General features: G+C 41.8%; 1 protein-coding gene across 13 annotated transcripts in view; it reads left to right on the forward strand.

Moving 5' to 3' along the window:
* Window positions 1–20,807, forward strand: part of QTMAN (queuosine-tRNA mannosyltransferase) — a 459,649-nt gene that overhangs the window by 368,880 nt on the left and 69,962 nt on the right. For 12 of the 13 annotated variants that reach the window (XM_075529859.1, XM_075529861.1, XM_075529854.1 and 9 more), the window contains one exon: window positions 9,763–10,128. In XM_075529859.1, the coding sequence (XP_075385974.1) occupies window positions 9,763–10,128 (366 nt within the window). Of the gene's footprint in view, window positions 1–9,762; window positions 10,133–20,807 lie in introns of those variants that run through there. The other variant, XM_075529866.1, reaches the window with a different exon arrangement.

Consider the following 20,807-nt stretch of genomic DNA (forward strand, 5'->3'; position numbering starts at 1 on the left):
CCCCAGAGTCATGTTTAAATAAAATCATAGTTTAGCTTAATTAGGAAAGAATGTCTGCTTTAAGTATTGACTTTCTCTTAAAGAGTTATCAATAAGGATTCAAGTAACAGCAACAACTTGAAAGGTTCAATGAGAAGTTTAGGTGGCAGTAAATGAATGATGGTGAAACAATTCAGAAAGGAATTCCGAGAAAGGAGGCACAATCTAAAGGCTACAGCCAATGCCACTGAATTGTGCATTGAGGAATCATGAAGTTGATGGATGGTCTGTTGTACATCTCTTCATGCAAACACTTGGGAGAGCTAAGAGACCAAAAGAAGTGTATGTCACGTGTGAAATGTCACTGCAGGCACACTGAACGTATCCTAGATGCAGACACAACTTCTGCACACAGAGAAGCCAAAACACGTGTTTAGTGAGTATTTGTTGACCAGTTAGGCACAGTGACTCCTTCACTGCTTGTCCAAGGACCTGCAGTGTTACTGCAGAGGGATGTTACATGGAAGAGGTAAGGCATGGAGAGTTTATTTCCATTTATTCAGCAATTGCTGCGTGGCATGCCCGATACATCTGGTTTTTGTTTTAGTCCTCTCAAGAAATTGGCAAAAGTATATCTTATTGTCTCATGCTATAGATTAGGAAACTCACCCCCCAAAAGCTCCCTGCCATCAGGTCAGTGCTGACTCATTGTGACCCCTGAGGGTTTCTGAGACAGTAACTGTTTAGGTGAGTAGAAAGCCCAGTCTTTCTCCTGCAGAGTTCCTGGTGGCTTCAAACTGCCAACAATTTAGATCGCAGCCCAATTCGTAGCCACTACACCACCAGGGCACCTCTAAGAAACTAAGGACCAGAGAAATGAAGTAATTTGAATGAATTCACAAATATAGCAAGTCTTCTTGCAGGAAGTCAAATCTGGGACCAGGTAGTTGATGTCACTACCACGTTTGAAACAAATGTGTCCATTGCTTGGATAGAGTCACTTGAGGTGCATTGCAGAGATTTCTCTTCCCCTGCGCCCAGAATAATCTTCCTCAAATATTTAATGTGGCACCTGAAGTTATCCTATTTGTAGTTGACTGATGTGAATTAATGTATTCCTTTTTGAAAAGGCATAATTCACAATACTCTGAGAATTTAAGATTAAATTCCCAACATCACCAATAGGGAAGAGCAGAGACTATCAGGGCTGTGGACTTACTTCCAGGGTAGGCTTCAAGGAGACCCATGGTAGGGAGGCGAAGGAGCTGAGTCTTCGGGAAATGATTTAAGGATCCCTACTGGCGCAGTGGTTAAAGCATTGGTCTGGGAGCTGAGAGGTGAATGGTGTGAACCCGTCAGCTCTTCCCAGAAAATGGATGTCGTTTGCTTCCGTGAGATCACAGCCTTGGAAACCTGATACAACATCCTGTGCTGTCTTATAGGTTTGCCATGTGTCAGAAGAGAAGGTAGCAACTTTGGTTTGGTTTGCAGTTTAGCCTACAGCTTTGCCTAGCTGTATCGAATTACTGCAGCAAATATTGTGTAAACTAGAGTTTTGCTGTTATTCTTAGGGGTTTCTTTTTCGAGGGAGGAGAGCTTATGAGAAGTGAGTATGCTTATGTTTGCAAGGATGGCTCAGGATTTGATAAACATTTATTCTGGCAGCAGGTAATATAGTTTGTTTTATTTTCATACATTCATAAACCCAAAACCCATTGCCATCAGTTTGATTCTAACTCGCAGATTTTTGTTTTGTTGTTATTGTTGTTTTTAGCATGAATAAGACAAACTACTAATAGATTAAATTAGCAGTATATACAATCCAAAGCACATTGAAATTTAGAGAAATGGGAAATGAGACATACTTATTTAACTTAAATAATATTAAGCACATCAACTGCATTACCAAAAGAGAGACCACGTAAGCAAATGGTATAAGTGAGATATAAGGAAAACAGTATTTTTAGAAATCCTTCTTAGAAATAGGGGAGGTGGGGTAGAGTGAGGGGAAAAGAAAGACTCATGGGATCAGGGCCATCTTTTCCTTTCGAGAGCCCGTATATCCCAGCTCAACAGACACCAAGAAGTGAAGACCTTTCAAAAATCGGGGAAAGAGGCTGAGACTTGACAACCTTCAAGAGAAGACGTTCCCTCTGTCTCCTCGCTGGGACCCGATTGCTAACCAGGCAGCTCAGTCACAGTAACCACAGGCTCTCTAGTCCTGGCACTCTCGGGCTCTAGGGAGGTATGCTTATTAATCTCCACTGGGGCTAGTTTCAATGGCCCCTGTTGTCTTGTCACAGAGCACACTTCCCTCATTCAAGCAAGGCATTCCTCACTAGCACCTCACGGAGTGATGTCAGGATATTATATTGGTTGGAGCGTTTGCACCATGGGAGATGACATTTCTTTCAGGCACCAAGCATCAACTACGTAGACGACTACTTAGATGAGCGGGGCCTAACCAGCCAAGGGGCTGCTGTGTATGGCTTTTTGCACAGAGCAGTCATGCTGGGGTCGTGCACTATATGATTGGCCCATCTGTGATTCCAGTTTATCCAGATAATGTACTTCAAGGGTTTCTTATTGAAACAGCGTTTGTAGACATGTGCCATCTATTTTATGAATATTTAAGAGCCATTACCAGTAAAGAAGAGCACGGAGCTTGCCTACAACCAACCAAGCAGAAGTCTATCTTTCTGTTTAAGGTTGTAGTCTCCAAACATCCGATGTTAATTATGATGGATTTCTTTGCTTTTGCTTGCTTGCTTTTGTATAGTGTGGCAAGAGGGGTAGGGAGGTGGCATGATGTGCACACATGCATGAGCATGCTATATCAGGATTTTTACTTTTCTACTTTATAGATTTATATAAATCTGCTCACCATACAAATGATATATGAGGTACACATGGGCCAGCATGAATTTTAAGCTATCTCTGATATTTGCTTATGTGACTAAATTCTAAAAAAAAAAGAAGAAGCTAATTTTGTAATTAATTGGCAACACATTGTTGAGTAAGAGTAAATGGTTTTCTTGTAGATCACCCACCAGCTTAGCTCACTGAACTGCCTGACTGCATTCCCAGGTGGCTTTGGCAAAGTCATTTATCTTTGATTCCTCTTTCCTTTCTCCTCAATTCTCTTCCGTTTGTTTTCTCGCCAGGAATCTACAGAAATTGCTTTGATAACAATCAGTTGATATATATATATATATTATATATATTTTAACTGTCGTCCATACTAGCTTTGACCCAACCATAACTTTTCCTGCCACTTGGCCCTGATCCTCCTGATTGCTTGAGCGTCCTGCTGCTGCTGATCAGGTCACCTTTGGGAGGGCTTGCGCTTGCATTGGAGCGTTTTCTCCTGTGAGGGCATGTTCCCATTGCTTCGTTCGCCCCTTCTGCATGAAAGATGTCACCCATGCTCTCCAAACTCTGGCCGGGCACCTCTCTGGGTCCTACATAGTGTTTGCCAGAGAAACTTCGGCAGACATTCATTGCTAAGGTGCCTCTTGGGGAGTGAGGAAGGAAGCGGTTCTTTGTCCTAGCAAGTTTTACGTTTGAGAAATCACAAACACAGTACCCCCGTCCTACAGGGGGTGCTCCATAAGTGTGTACCTAGGGAAGGAGCGCATGTGTCATGCACGCCACACGTCAGCATGTGCTTGCTTTTAGGGGAAGAAAACACTGCACTTCGTGCTGGCCAGTCCTTCCCAAGCTGACTTTCCCACGAAACCTCTCTTATCTTCACTGACCTATATTGGAATTTTCTTTGATTGATCTCTGTTTCTGCCACTCCTCCTTCCTTTTTCTCCCTCCCCCTCCCCGCTCCCTGTTCATCTTCCCTCAGTTCACATATTTTTCCTCTGCTCTCTTCCAAATCTGTTTCGAACAGCAAATCTATGGAGACTCTTTATCTTGCGGACCCTGGCCCATGTGTATGCATGTAGTCATTTATTTATGAGACTCTGTGCTCGGAGTTCATGAGTGACACAAATGGTTAAGTGTTAGACTACTCATTGGACCCACCCAGAGACACCCTGGAAGGAAGGCCTGTTTATCTGCCTGGAGGCCGGTACTACTGTGTTCTGTCATGGAAGCAGGTCTCCATGATTTGGAATTAACTGAATTGTTATTTTGTTGTTGTTGCTTTGGTTATCGGTTAAATATTTCTATCGTGAACAGTTTTCACGACAATATCTCAAAAAGGCAGTCGTCGGCAGTGTATGTCACTATGTTGTGTACATCAGCCATGCTGGATTTTGTAACAAGACTTGAGCAAACAGGAATGTTCAAAGTTCTTTTGACTGGTCTTCCTCGTGCCTAGCTCTCTTGGTGATTATACACGTATGCTAGCCTCTCACCCTTAGCAAAAATAAGCTACATTTCCCAGCATTGGTTTTGTCTGGCTACTTGTTTGTTTGGGGGGTTGTTTGTTTGTTTGTTTTGCTTCCCACTAAGTTTATCGTCATTAAAAACCCTTCGCAGCTCAACAGTCTGAGTAAAGCATGGCCATTCTTAACGGTGTCGTTCTGCATTTGTGTGTGGATGTGGGGAAAGGGTGAGAAGCATGTGAATTCAGGTCTGAAAAGTCCAGGCTCCAGCGGTGTTCTTTAAATGTTGCCCAGCATGGTCCCGGGGTTCTGTGGCCGTGCCCGTGACACCATACGGGGAGACCGCGATGCTGGAGGAAAGTTGGAGAGAACAGGCTCCAGTGGGAAGCGCTACTTCAGTACGCTTGCTTTCCCCGATGGCTGCTGTCAGAGAAAGAACTTGAGGGCTGGGAAAAGTCACATGGTGACTGACTGGTAAGGAAAGGACTGTATGTGCGTGTGTGTGTGCGTGTGTGTGTGTGTGTATGTTTTCATAGAAACAAGTTTTAATAGGACTTCTGACAGATCGGGAGGCATGGAGAGATAGTCCGTGTAAGAAGATGGGCCCCAGCATTTCCATTTCAAAGATTGCAGGGGGGAGGATTATTCGATAGCACACAGGACGACCCAGCCCCTCATGACAGCTCACTGCTTTCTGTGTCTCTCACTCCTTACCCCAGGACCTTTTCTCTTCTCATTAGCACCTCCGCCAGAATTGGAGCTGGGGGAAAGAAAGGAAGTGTTCAGACATGTGCCAATTTGCGTAGTCACTTCATTGAGTTACAGCCAGGACAGCACAAACATTCTCTCCAGTTCCATAGAAAAGCCAGTGTTGCTCCATCAGTGAGATATTATTTTCTTTCTTTCTTTTTAGCATAGGACGGTTTATTGCCAGGCTTCTCTTAACTGTACATTACAAATGGAGTCTGATTAGGAATGTTCTGGATGGGTTAATTAGTGTGGTGGCTATTATTAAGCAAACTGCTTGTTAGTATTATGCCTATTTGATCTTCGTATTGATGTGAAGTAATTGACCATAGAGCTGCATTTAGCAAAGCTGGACTCAAGTTTTTTTATTTCTATTATGGCAATAAATTGTTTATATTAAACATGTCAATGAAAATATGATTTTTGTGGCACACAGGATCAGAATAGACTCTGTGGGATAGTACATGAGGATTGTTGTCTTGTTTCTTTCTTTCTTTCTATTTTTTTTTTTTGAGAAATGTTAATACATTTGCCCAGCCTGCTTCAAGACAAGCTCTGTTGAACAAAGTAGTAAAAGTTATTTCAGCTTCTGTCTTTATTATTGTAGCAGGAGGACTTAGCCAAAGAAACCTCAGCTAGTTGTCTAACTACTTTTATTTTGGAGATAATCAGTTTCATAAATAGACTATTAAAGAAAAATACACAAAATGTATTGTAAACAAGAAGGGCCTAACATATAGCTCCTTCCTTTCAAGTACTGGGTTGTTATCTGTATTATTTATTGGTATTTTGTCCAGTTCTATTATTAAGTTTCCTGACCTATAGAATTTCCCTGGGGAATTTATTCCAGAAGCTAATAAATTACACCATCCCAGAGTTTTTCTTGAAATTCAGCTTAAAAGTTCCTAATTTCTTCTCATTACTCCTAGTTATGCCCCCTGTACAAGGCTAAATAACTCTTCCTCCTTGGAGACGTCTATTCTGTGCTCCTCTAGCTGTCACTTCACCAGGCTGTTCATATTTAGCTCCTTTAATCTGTCCTCATAAATCAATTCTTCCATTGCCTTAATCACTATTATTGCTTTTCCAAGACCTCTCTGATTTTCGACCATACACAGGTCTCTGATGCCCCAAACAAAGTCAGCGGTCGCAGTCTCCAGCCCTGGCAGACTTCGTAGCTGCCTTCCCTGTACTTCCCTTTGCTAAGTGCTGTCCATCAGCCGGGCTAAATCAGCACATGTTCATCGCATCAAACTCGGGACAGTCTAAATAGAGTTTTCCATGTGACTTCCTAGCATGTAAAGTTTACTCTCCTGTATTTTATTTTGATTTCATGAGCTCTGTAAGCCGACTTTTTTGGTGACTGTCCAGATGCACATTCTCGAGAGTCTCAAGTCCTCGTTCGCCAAGGCCGATCGAGGCAGCCCTGCACACCCGGTGCTCACTGGAGAGTCTCCTTGGGAGCACTCAGGACATGGGGTGAATAAAAGCAAGCTTAGCACCTTGCCCACAGCTAAGTTCCTTGTCAGTTACCAATTCCCGTTGCTTGCAACTCGCTAGCCTGTCGCCAGTTCTTTTAATTTGCCACTTAGCTTACAAACTGGCCTGTATAAATGGGTTTTATGGTAAGATGAGTCATGATACTCTTTGCTCAAATGAAGACATGTTGTTTCAATGCCTATTATTATTATTAACTTCCACTAAGTTTCTAATTCTGTTCAAATCCTTTCTAACCTTGTCTGACTTAAACAAATGGGTTGCTTCCCCTGCGTTCGTTCGTGTGGACTTCCTGATCAGAAAGTACAGATGCTCCTTCTGTTACCACTTGTTCCATTTGTTTAGGAGAAGGTGAAAATACTGTCATAGACATTTTTTAGCCTTTTATGGTGACCTGTGGGAAAATTGGTTTGTTTCCTTAATAAGTTTGGATCTGTGAGATCAGAAACTATAATCTCTATATGACCAGCTTCCTGTTCATTTTTAATTAAGGGTTACTTTATGATTTTATTCATGTATGCTCAGATTTAGCACCATGGTTGGGATTTTATCTATTGATATGGCACTGTTGGGTAAGCAAAAAGAGTCCTGGTTGCATCGTGGTTATGTGTTGGGCTACTAAATATAAGAGCAGCTGTTCGAAACCACCAGCCTCTCCACAGGAGAAAGGGGAGGCTCTCTAGTCCTGTAAAGAGTTACAGTCTAAGTGGGTTTTGTTTTTTAAAAGTCACAGTCTCGGGAACTCACAGGGACAGCCATACCCTGCTCTATGGGATCTCTATGAGTCTGCATCGACGCTATAGCAGTGAGTGAGATTTAGTTGGATAAGCATAGGGCCATGAACCCAACGTCAAAGGTTCAAACCCACCCGCAGCTCTGCTGGCAAAAGATGAGTTTATCTACTCCTGTGAAGATGTATAGCCTTGGAAACCCTGTATAAGGCCACTGCCATCAAGTCCATTCTAACTTAGAGTGACCCTTTAGGACAGGGTAGAGTTGCCCCCATGGGGGTCCAAGACATTGCATTTTTACCAGAGTTGAAAACCTCGTCTTTCTCCCTCATGGCTGACTATGGATTTGAACTGCTGACCTTGGGATTAACAACAGCCCAACACATAACCGACTATACAACCAGGTCTCCAGAAACAAGATTGGAAGCCCTACCATAAGCTTTCTGATTCTGATTCTAGGATGTATACTGCGTAGACTAGAGTACTATAACTATTTCCCTCTCACAGGTAAATCCCCACAGTTCCTTAGTCTTGCTCATCCATCTTTGCTGTTTCGTCTAGTTGCCACTCTCTCCCAGGCTTCGCTGTGAGTGTGCAGAGCCCTTTGTTCATTTCTTAAACCCAGTCTCCACCTCTCCTCACCTTGCTGGAAGCAGAAGGTGGGCCTCAGATTTCCCGCCCGGCTTCTGAAATTTTTGTCGACTTGATTGTTCTTCCTTGAACTTGGCAAGAAGGTTAAGGTTATTCTCTTTCATGGAGCCTTCTTTTCCCCAATGCCAAGAATCCTGCCATTGTCATCTGTGTCGTATCGTTCTTATGTCTCCATCTTGAAAACGTTTCTTCAATATCCTTCTCCCTCCCACAACAAGTGCCCCCAAGTGTCTACTGCCAAGTTAAGGTGAAAGAAAAAAAGAAACATTTAACTTTGCCTTCAACTCACTGTTTCTCTCCGTGTCTCTCCAAGTCTTACACACATACACACACACGCACACGCGCACACAGAGTGAGACAGTACACACAGACAACCCACACAGAGGCAAAGGCATATACACACATACCCTACCCCATGCAATCCCGTTTCTTTTCACACAACTCCGTAGGAACTCCCTTTCCGAGTAACCAGTGACTTCCTACAAGAGAAAACAAAAAAGTCATGTCATTTCTGGTGATTGTCTACCTAGGAAACGGTTTGATAGTGCGATATAATTCTTTCAGATTCACTTTCTCCTCCACCAAATGTTCCTTTCCTGTCTATTTCTTCAGTGTACCTATTTTCTCTCTCTTCTCACCCCCACTCCCCCCTCCCACCCCTCTCCACTTCCTCTACCGTAAGGGAAAGGGCCCAGTATCTGGATGGTCTCAGGGCCTCTGAGAAAACCTTCAGGGCTCTGGCCTCGGGTCTTAAGCTTCAGACCTCAGATGGCCACACTCACAACCCTTGGCATTGAGTTGCGTATCATTCCATGAAGATTCTCTATGCTCTCATACACTTTACCTTCAAACCCACTGTTTTCTTAGTTCAGAACTTCCCTCTCTTTGCCTTTCAAAAACCTTCAAGTAAAACCGTCTTTAAACTTTTACTGATTCTCATGTCAAAAGTAGTCACTTGTCTTCGAGTTTTAATCATGAGAAGGCCCAGGCATTATAGAGTATGTGCTATTGCAGGTGAGTTGGCTGTTCAGTTGTCCACCTCCCACCCTGTCAGGTCTTCGCGCTAACGGATTGCTTCCCCAGTGGACGGTGAGCCCCCAGAGGACGGATTCTTTGCTGGTTACATACGACTCAAAGGCTTTAGGCATTCCTAAGAATTTTATTTTTCAGATTGCATTTTGATTAGATTCTATAAACTAGGGACAGATACTGAACTCTAGATGAAAGATTATGAGAAGCTAGGGCAAAATACTACATGAAAAAGACCTAAAATTTACTTCAAAAAACGTTGGCAATGCCAACTTAATTTTTAAAAGATAGGCAGCTAACCAGGAAAGTAGACAGTCCTGTTTAAAGCAAAGACTTTTCAAACATGAACAAGTGTGGCCTTGAGCAAGTGTATACCGGTCCACGTGGTGACTGGAAAATGCAAAATGAAATCCAGAAAGACAAGGAAGGATGAGTGCTAAACAACCGCTCTAGCCTTATTTTTTATGTTACGTGTTGCTCTGGCCAGAAGTAGCTGTTACAGAAAAGGGGGGTGGCTGTTCGCTGTGAGTTTTGAACTTGATGAGGTCTGTAGGACGAGTATTGGTTTTATAACCACAGAGACTCTTTAGAAACTAATCCAAGAGAGTCCAACCTGCTTCCCAGCATTGAGCTTTGCGTAGCTGACTGCTAGTTTTGTAAGTACTTTTTTCTAGACTTTTTGGGCTTTTACCTTCGTTTGTCCTCTAATCATCCTGTGCTCACAGAAATGTGCACACAAATTGCAAATGTTTATTTTCAGTAAAAGTACATTGCATTTCCTTTTGCAACAGATTCATGCCCAAGCACAAAACCACCCACTTAAAGACGATGCTCAGCCTTAAAGGAAATGCTGCTGCCGTTGCTCCGGCCATGGCCCTTCTTCCTGCGCCTGAACACAGAGGGCCTGCGGACGGACTGCAGAGTTTGAGGTCTGGGTCTGGACCCTACGACGCACACTCTGGCCTTGAAGCAGCGCAACCAGAAGGCCCGGGTAGCTCAGTAATGCAAGTGTCAGCCTTGACCCAGGCCAACTCCTCAGATAATTCAGATTCTCATCATGAAGACAGAAAACAGAACCCAGCTGTTAATCCCTGTGACCCTTTGGGTGGAGCGGATGATCAACAAAGACCATTACACATCGTGTGGCCTCACAGGTGGTAAGTTCAAGACATACCAGTTGGTTCAAAGTTGTGGCACTGCTAATTGAAAACATGATTAGATACCTTAGTCTGTAGTCCTATGGCGTTAGAAAAAGATTGTTTTAATGTGGCAGTACTACCAAGGTGGTGAGCCTACCCGAAATCTTTACATTAATAGCTGTATGCTTAGTAAAATTTTGATTCCAGGCAAGTAATTGCAGTAATTCGCTCAACCAGCAGAAGTTATGAGCTTCCAGAAAATCAAGTCCTGTTCAAAAAGGGTAAATAAAAAAGAATGAATGCTGTTTTGCTGTGTACATTCTCAATGATGTAGAAATATATTTTAATTAATTAAATTTAAAGGTATAAGATACAAATGAATAAGATTCCATTATAAATAAATATATAAACCACTATATATAGTATATATGTGTAAATATATACATATAGTGTATATATGTGTAAATATATATACATATAGTATATATATGTAAACATATATACTACCACAAAGACATCCCATATTTTCAAACTGATTAACGGTATCAATGTTAAAATAAAATCAGTGACCATTAATTTGTAATTTGAGCAATTTCAGCTGGGTACCTCAGTTTTACTTATCATGATATGTATCCATATAATTGAAAATGTTCTCCTCCTCCTAAATATCTCTGTGTTAGCCTGCACTAAAATCTTTCCAGGGGAATCTTTTCTGAGCAGAGGAAAATCTACCACAGCCTATAATCGGACCAAATATAAACTCATAAACTTAACCCTGCCTCCTATAAATTAGGATTTAAAGAGGTAAGATGTCCTAATAATCTTCTGGTATTAGGCATAAGCATTTTAATCTAGTTTTTATTCCTCCCAGTGAGTTTAATCTGCATGCGGCCTGATTAGAGTTCACTTCCCCCTACAGATTATGAGCTCTGTAGTGCAGAGACGTGGGGACGATCATTAGGTCCGATTTCCGGAGAGCAACTGTTTGCAGGTGAAGTAATAAGCACAACACACCGGCCAGCCAAAGGGCCTTTGCCGAGGATCTGACTTCCAGCACATTAAACTCCCGAAGCTCTCCCAGATGAGCTGCAGCATCTGGTATCTAAAGAGATTTTCATCTTTGCCTCCAAATGTCTGAACGTAAAATTTCAGGATGGAAAGTTGATGTGGGCTGGGCTTGGGGCTTGTCTTGTCAACCCCATGCTTGCAACTTTGTCTTTCTGTAGGAGTCACATTGACTTATTTCCATTCATAGTGTACTTCCTCAAGCATTCTTAGGGTGGAAGAACTGCATTCGAGGTTAACCCGTCTCAAGGTAAAATAGATGCCATCGTTCGTTTGCTCCCTTTTGGAAGCATTTTTTGGTTTGGCTTTGTTGTTTACATTGTGCTAATCTTTGATGATCTCTAAAGTACTACGTATTTTGAGAACATCAGCTCTCAAAAGTTTGGTTCTAGGCCACCCTGAAAAATGCTAAATTAAATGACCGGTGGACTCCCGGTACAAAACCTCCTACTGACATTGGGGAGAGGAGGAGTGAGAACCAGGCTATTCAGCGCTTTGCACAAAATAAGACAGAGCCATGTTAATAAAATTAACAATATTAAATTGAATAATTTCCTCTCTTCCTTTGTATATTTTTGCTTTAATTTAATTTAATTGCCTAAAGTTAGTTGCTTAAAGAGATGCAGCCTTATGTTTGTGCACATTCTTATTGTTAAAGCTAAATTATTTTTAATTTGGAGAAGAGGGGGAAAAAAGCCGCATCAGCAAGTGTAAATGCCAAAATATAAAAGTAACACATTCATCCTTACGGGTAATATAGTAGAACATTGGAAACTTGGAGGTTGCCAGACACATAGCTAACATTAGGGCTAATTTTGAAAATCTAGCGTGCAGTCAATTTTACTGATGCCTGGGGACATACAAGGTAGAAGCTGACAAGAGAACTAATTTTGTTTGGGTTATTTACTGCTATGCATCATCCGCGGGTTCCCGCCTGACACACAGCTATATGAAGGGGGATATTATCACACACTAAAAATTTATGTTGACATTCGATATTTGTTCAATATGTCAGCAGTATTACTTTCATAATCAAAAGAGTAAGAAAAAGAGAAAAGAAAAGCACTTTATGCTCATATAGATATATCTTTTTAATAACAGTCTATAAGGTTAATATAGTTTACCTTTGAGAGTATACAATGAAAACAAGCAGGGTTAGGAGGGGAAATGACAGAAAGCATCAACCCGAGCTGTTTGTTTGCCATTACCTAAGCGAGCCATGTCAGCTCTCTGGCCCGCGTCTGATAGCTATTTGTTGTACAGAGAGCACAGCATAAAAAAAATATCAAACTCTTAATACTATTGTGTGCCCATAACCATCTGTCACTGCTAGCCTGGAGATGAGAGGGAGATTACGAGGAATAAACACTGAGCCGCCGAGCATTGGTAAAGCCTTCGGGCAAAAAACTCTTGTGGGGACATCAAAGACATTCTAATTCCGAGGCAGTCAAGGATTACAGTGTGTAACCTGTGCTGACAACAGATAAATGACTGGCAATATTGTGCCAGAGCTGTTGGGTCCTGCATGGAGTACTGATGATGATGATGATGATGATGTTATCTTGCAGAATGGACTCTGCTGGGATAATTTTATGATAAAACACTTTTTTCAAATGCCACTGGGTCTAGGCAGACATTTCCTAGCTACAGGGGTAGCAATCAGTTTCTTCAAAATTTACTGTTCTAAGCCCATTAGAGTTCCAACGCAGCAAGACTCTTCAATGAAAATCTGAAACGCCTATAGTTTCTTTAGGAGTGTGTGTGCAGATATTGCGAGCTGAACTCCTACCCTTCAGTGGTAGATGCTTTATCATCTGATTTATGTAAATTTTCTCATAAACATACAGTTTCCTTTTAATTGGTGAATATGAATTAGCAGATTCAGATGCCGGCTTCTCATTCATCACACACCACCACTTACACGCACACGTTTGTTTAGCCCTCTGATCATAGGGGTAGACATCACGCCCTTCACCAGTCGCTGGGAACTGCGTTCGGCAGGAGACCCTGGCTTCCACTGGAAATGACTGACCGGGCCTGTTGTTTCTCACTCAGCCCGCTTGGCTCGATCGTCTCCTTCTCTGTGCTTCAGATGTCCCTGTCAGTGTGAGGAGCTACTTGAACTACCTGCTCCAAGGGGGGCTTTCTTCACAGTAGCCTGAGGGGAACTCCTCATCCCTACCTTGGCCGTGGGCGGGTTCCAGAGGGAGGTAGTCTGCGGCACGCGTGCATTGATGGGTTTCCCCCGCTAATGGAGAGAAAGAATGGACACTGGATAGGGCGGTGGGGTTCTCAGGGCCTGTCAATACCTTGCCTAGCTGAACAAAAATAAAACCCTCCTCCTCCTCATGAAAAATATCCCCATGAAATCATGCAGTTGCAGCAGCCAACTCGGAAAATGAAGTGATCCTGACCTCGTTGTGTTACTTCCACGCTGGGATCATGAATGGTCTGAAATATAGTGCTAGCCTCTAACATGTCTCCTACTACGTCAGCCAAATGTAGAGCCTGCTTGCTAGGAAATGTATCCAAATCAAAAGTGACATTTTCTAGAAGATACATTCCGGCTTTAAATCTGTGTTAAAATGTCCGCGCATGAGAACAGACCCTCGGTGCGGTGCTTGCCCCCTCTCTTCATTCTTTCTCAGTCGGAGCTTGTCAAGGATTATAGTGTGCAACCTCTGCTGACAGTAGATAAATAACTGACAGGATTTTAGCGGAGTCGCTGGGTTCTCTGCAGAGTAATTTGTTTTCTCCTTTCTACCCAGTCTTTAATGTTTTGTTATAAACATCTATACCAAGACTTGGTTAATAGAAGTGACTTATCGTGAAAGATCTGTAAAAAATAGACTGCAATTGGCAATGCCTTGTTTTGTGTGCACTTTTTTCTCTCCAAATATTACAGCGCCATACCAATTTCCGACATGTAAATGTTCACCTTATTACAACGAGCAAAAAAGACATCATGTGAGAGGCTGGAAAAGCCAAGTTCTCCAGGCATTCCAGGGCAGGCTTCTCACACTCTCTGACCTCGGAACGCCTTCACAGCCTTTAAAGCATATTGAAACACCAAGGAGCTTCTGTTGGTCAGAGACGTGAAAAAGTTGAGAGAAAACATTGCCATCGAGCCGTGGCAACCCCACGTGTGCCAGGATAGCAGTGACAGACTTTTCAGATTGAGATCACCGGGCCTTTCTTCCGCGGTATTGCTGGGTTGATTTTGGATGTCCATCCTTTCCCCTAGCAGTCAAGCATGCTAATCATTGGCCGTACCCAGCGATTCATCAACCAATATTTATTCATAGACAAATTAGAGCAGAAAAGTTTAAAGATCTATGTGAAATCATTAAAAATGATAGTAACAAGCCAAATACTGAGGGGGCTTCAATGAGTTAATGGAAAAAAATAGAATTAAAAGATAATGCAGTTTTCCCACAAACTTTAAACCCTTGCTGTATATGTTAATATAAATAATTTGGGTTTATCTTCCAACAAAAACATTAGAACAATGGCTTTATTTTATATTTTATAAAATTTCTGCTATTTGCTTGAACAGAAGACAGCTGTATTCTCGTATCAACTAAAGTGTCCAATCTGTTGCAATGTGTTGTTTTGGTTTAAGTTTACAAAGAAAGCCATGCTTCACATAGGGATGTGCTTTCAAGAGGGAAAAGTGTTTTAACGGTCTATTTAGATAACTATGTACATTCTTCTCTGATACTCCACCAGAACTTGACGAGTAGGAGTTTTGAAAAGGTTGGCTGCAGTGTGGAATCTGAAACCATAACAGTGGGCCATTTGTACTCAGTTACTTGGAATTGAAGTGAATTTTTTTACTCACTTAACTGATACATTGGTCACTTGGAAAGTATCCGTTAAGTGAGTTATTAAGATCTGTTGACATATTTCATAATACATTCACAAAGAATCACATCTGTTAATATTGCCACTGATCTCATCTGAGAAATCCATTATGTATTGGGAAGCTATAAAGCTAACAGAAGAAATATGGGTCTTTCAAATTTCTCATGTTCACTACTGAAGAGCTCAAAATTACATGATCAGGTACTTTCCTGATCAGTTACTATCACTTATCGGGAGGCATATGTCAATTCAGAGAAAAGGCCAGTAGCATCTTAGTGTTATTATGAAATAGTTTGACTTTTCAGACTCTCTGAAAAGGGTGTTGAGAACCCACAGGGATGCACACACTACGTTTTGAGAGCTGCTACATGCTATTGGTATGGCACATGTGAAAATGTCTACCACCAACCATGTAATTGCCAGAGTTATAATTCATAGACTGATTTTTTTGTGCACAAATTTTATTATGACTTGTTTCTGTTAACACTTGATAGCAAACAAATGCTCATCATATATTTTTAAAATCTGTCTCCGTCCATACTGAATAGAATTTGCCTCAATGACATTTAAGAAATGCTGTTCTGCTGTTGGTGTAAGACATTAAAAATAATAATAAATTATTATTATTCAGAGAGAGGAAGAGGGAGGGAATTAACTGATACCAAGGGCTCAGGTTGATAGAGAATGGTTTGAAAATTATGATGGTAATCTATCTACAAATGTGCTTGACACAATGGATGGATGGATGGATGGATTGTGATAGGAGCTGTAAGAGCCCCCGATAAAATGATTGAAAAAAGAAGAAGAAAGAAATGCAGGCGGTGTGGTGGGTCCACATCGGGCTGCTAGTTGCAAGATCAGTAGTTTGAAACCACCAGCTGGCGACCCAGGAGAAAGACAGAACTTTCTACTCTCATAAAGAGTTACAGTCTCAGGAACTCACACAGGCCGCTCTGCCCTGTTCTATTGGGTCACAGTGAGTCAGCATCAACTTGATGGCAGTGAGTGAGGGAGGAAGTTATCATATTGAACTCTTATGAAAACCCTATATGAGTGGCCCATGGATGGACTGAGTACAGTCAAGGAATATTGGGAGGCATGTCAAGGAGTTTGAAGTTATGAAAGTAGCGATTGTTATATGTCCCATGACCTGGATGTGGGGAATCTCCAGAGCTTTTTGCTGAAACTGAAATGATTTTTTTGTGGACTATATGGTATGTATAGTACTTCCAATAAAGTAATGATAACTATATGCAAAATGGATATGATTAAGGTTGAAGATTTTAGTGAAAATGGAAAGCTCAGTCATTGAGAAATAAAAACAGATTTAAAACATACTTAGGGACATTATTGGAGCAGAGTATCTACCATAATATTGAAAGAATTTGATGAAAGTAGATTTTTCGAAACTTTGGCTATTTCTACCTGAAAACAAATGATTGATTTAAATTGGAAAACTATGCGTTATGACTTCAGAGTAAAATAAATGATTATTTTTCATTCTTTGGCTTGATGAGGCGTACAAATGCAGCTCTTTAAACAAAATGACAGCTTTCCAAGAGGTGTGGTGGCACATCAGAACAGCGTGCGCTCTTGGCCAAGGTAAACTTTCTTGCTCTCTTCCCTGCATTGATAACTTAGGAAAAGTTCAGTCAGGAGGTTATCGTAAACCTTTCCGGTTTTACTGGTTGTTACCCTGGTGGACGGATACACGCAGAAGTCAGACTGTAGTTGCCAGAACAGGATGCTGATGCAAAGTGATGGGATTTAAACAGCGGTATTCTTTGGTCAGATCGAGGGGCAACAAAATAGCAGAAGACCCTCCAGCCACCTGGACCCATTCACAGAGGAGACGGTGAGGATGCTGCATAGGGCCACTGTGGGTCGGGACCCACGCGATGGCACCTAACAACGTCATTCTTTGGTCTGTTACAGTGCCGGAATAATTTTTTTTTTCTAAATGAGAAATCATCCTTATGAAATGATTTCTTTATCTTACTCAACTTTCTGCAAACTCTCCCAGGATAGCCTCTGCTTTTGAGGTGACTCTGAAGCATAGCAAATGAATAGATCATCCAAGAGTAAAACCGAACGCCCTATCTGCGGGTGGATCTCCATTCAGGGCAACCTTACATTGGTTTTTGAGGCAAGTAAATCTTTACAGGAGCAGAGAGCCTCATCTTTCCCCTTGTCAGTGGCTGGTGGGTTCGACCTGCCAACTTGGCCATGAGGAGTCCAATGCTCACCCTTCAGGGCCATCAACTCTGTGGTCCTCTTTAAAGTAGCTCTCTCTCTCTCTTCTCTGTTTCACAGGGCCGCCATGAGTCAGAATGGACTGTGGGTTAGGGTATTTCTTCTCTGTGTCAGGACTAACATTGTCCACAGTCCTCTTCATGATTGCCACTTTCTCTATCCATCCATGAGAAACCCTACCATTAGATTCCCCTAGACCACCAGCCACTCCGAGGGAGCGAGTCATGGCTTTCTCACCCCATCAAGATTTGCAGGCTCTGAGACTCTGGGGGCAGTTCTACCCTGTTCTGTGGAGTCACTGAGTTGGCATGGACTCGATGGCAGTGATTTTGTTTGAGAAATGCTTTGAAATCCTCTTCCTTCCACAGATGCCTGCCCCAATTTAAATTCCAGTCATATGGGGATTCGCCTGCTCTCTGAATCCCCACACACAGGGCATGTATGCAGTCCAGCCAACATATGAACATGGGACAGAACGCTGTGCTTTCCGCACTGCCTCCCTAGCCATATTTTAAGTAGTATCCTTTTTTTTTTTTAATAGCAGGTCTTTAGAGATGAAGAGTAACTCTTGTTTGCTGTGAGAGAGTTTCCTCCCAAGCCAGAATGCCTGGCACCCAGGGCTACTTAGTCAATACCACTTAACCTTGATGATGATGAATTATGGAGTGGCTGTATTACACCCCTCATGGAGGATCTCTGCTTGGTAATTGGCTAGTTGTTGTTCAATATGTTCAGTTGAGGACAAGTTTCCCTTCCTGGGAAGAATAAACTTGAACGTGACAATGCAAACATAGAGGAAATCAATGAACAGAGGACAGGTGGGGACTCTCATATGGTCAGCACTGCTGTTACAAAGCATGTTTGCTATTAAAGGCCGTTAGAGGAGTTATGAATAGAAATCCTTCTGGGCTTCATAAAAAGGAAAAAATCATTTTGACAGAAAAGTAGTAGAGAAGTGACATGGAATTGGGGAGGAAAGGCTCAAACTGGTTGAACCCAAAGTAATTTCTTTTTTGTCACTGAGAAACAAGCCCAGAAGGCGAGCTCATTTTAGGTGATTTTTCTCCTTCCCCTCCTTTATAATCCAGATGTGCAAACCATTTTAGAACATCCATTGAAATGGCTTCTCACCTCTGGCTGGAGGTCTGCAGTGAAGAAGGTCCTATGGCTTTCCTAGGCTACCTAGGCTAAGGTTCAGTGACTGATGATATTGCTCACCTTTTTTGTTGTTGTTGTTGTTCAATCATGCCAAAGAATTCCAAGGTAGAATAGCAATAACTATTATAAATTATGTAAGGTTTTTTCCTCTTCTTGTATCATCTTTATTGGATATGCAACTAATTAGCTATTTCAGCACTATTCTGGCTAGCATCATTTGTTGGCTAAACAAAAGAAAGGGAAAATTCAGAAACACAAAGAGCCTCAATGTTTGAGGATGTGTTCTTACTCAGACATGTACCTCAGAGTGCCTATCTCCTACTGAAGGAAATAATTGATCGTGCTCTTCATCAAAAACATCTCTCTCTTTGCTGTTCTTTTGTATTAATTTAGATATGTTTCTAAGATGAAAAATGATGTTACTTCTAATTATGGTTACATGTCATTAATTTCCTTTTTTCCTAAGCTTGGTGTGAAAGGCAGTTTCCTCCAAAAAGGGGCGGGGGGTGGGTGGGCTTACTGGGAGGGGAGAATACTGATAAAGCGGATCTTCCTATTGCCTTAGCAACAGATTTATTTACTAGGGGTTGAAATGACATGAGTTAATATACCGCATACCTGCTGATCGGCAAACTCCCCTATTTCAGCTGCATTTGACAATTAAGTCCTGGACAGCTACAGCCAGGGGTTAATGTTCCTCATTAGGAGAACTAGGTCATTACTGGGAAATCAAGGCACTTAAGGCAGCATGGGTAAAATACAAAATTCAGCATCTAGGCGAGTGAGGCTTTTTTATGTTAATTAACCTTATTTTCCTAGGTTTAAAAATATCTTATATGCACATGACAGTGGATCAATTAATTGAAAAGGAAAAAAAAAAGAAAGCTAGTTTACTCTCCGAGTTGTCTTCATTTCCTTTACAAGGATTTCATTATTTTATGGAAAATTCTTATGTCTATATGATGAGTAAAAAGGGTATTAAAATTAAGAAGGGAATCATCATGGAAATCAGCCGTACCACAAGGGAATGAGCAAATAAAAGCCTTGGAAATGAAAATAAATAAGCTTTGCTAATACCTCACCTAAGGAGTGGAATGCAAGCCTATCAACGCTGGGAGATGTTTAGAGGTACTTCTTTGCTTCTTCATTAAGCAGTTACATAGTTATTTGACCTTCAGAAACTTTGGAAAAGTGATTGCAAGTGATTTGTAAACATTTCTATTTTCCGAGAGCAGTAGAGCAGTTCAACAATAACTTTCTTTCATAATTGGCTTTTTTGAATACCAATAAAATTAGATACATTGTTTGAAGGTTTGGGTTAAAATGTCCGAGTGGGTTGTATTGTTTTGCTCTGCCTTTTTCACTTGATAAGTTCATAAATAATGTCTCAAGCCCCTTCTGAAGTGCCTTTCTTTGCCCCCTTATTTCTTTAGAGAGCCTTGATGTTGAAAGGGAGGTATTTACATATCAGAAAAAAATGTATTGTCCAGAATCCTATTTAAGCTCCATTGCTGGACAGCCTCCATCGAATCCCTTTCTTGCCACTTCTCATCTCGGTTATTTTCCTCTGTCGGACACGGACAGAAGGAAAGAGGTGGTCTTTATACTCTAAAACACACTGTCCCTTGAAATTAAAATTTTTTAAATGCATCAATTCCCACCTACCTGTATTTATTAATCTCCTCATTAATTGCCACCAAATGGGTTCTGACTCAGCCCCACATATAACAGAAGGAAGCATTCCCGGTGCTGTGCCTCCCTCATGATGGGTGCTCCGTTGGAGCCTCTCGTAGCCACTGCCAGCCCAGGGGCAGCAGCCCTTCATCTCGCGTATCCTGCGCGCCTTGTGACATGAGGACTCCTGTTCCTGCACTCTGTGGGACCAGGATCCACTCTCCTTAGGCGGTTTTCAACGTCTTGTGTTAAGAAGTCGATCTTCAGGCCGTTCTTCCTGGTCTGTCTTCATCTGGAAGCTCCGCCAGCACTCACAATTCCAGACGCATGGCTGCCAGCAAGCTGCCACAGTACAGCAAACGGACAGAGGAGTGATGGACGCTGTCCACGCTGCTCTAACAATCATTGGTTGTTTTGCTTAGAAATCTTGTTCGTTTCTCCCTCCACCAAAATGTCGATGCTCCTTCAACTGAGTAGCTCTCCCTGACTAAATATGTATTTCTTTTCACCCAACAAAAATTGCTTCCCTGTTAGCTGAGGCCCACAAGGACTTCTTTGAGAAAGCACCACTCTAATACACCCGTTATTAGTATGTAATGTCCATTTCAACTTATCTTGTTATTTAGCATGACATGTCTGTTTTAGATGCCTTCCTGGCGTAGCTTTCCCTCTTAACCTACCCC

The sequence above is a fragment of the Tenrec ecaudatus genome, chromosome 13, assembly GCF_050624435.1.
Source record: "Tenrec ecaudatus isolate mTenEca1 chromosome 13, mTenEca1.hap1, whole genome shotgun sequence".
Taxonomy (NCBI): domain Eukaryota; kingdom Metazoa; phylum Chordata; class Mammalia; order Afrosoricida; family Tenrecidae; genus Tenrec; species Tenrec ecaudatus.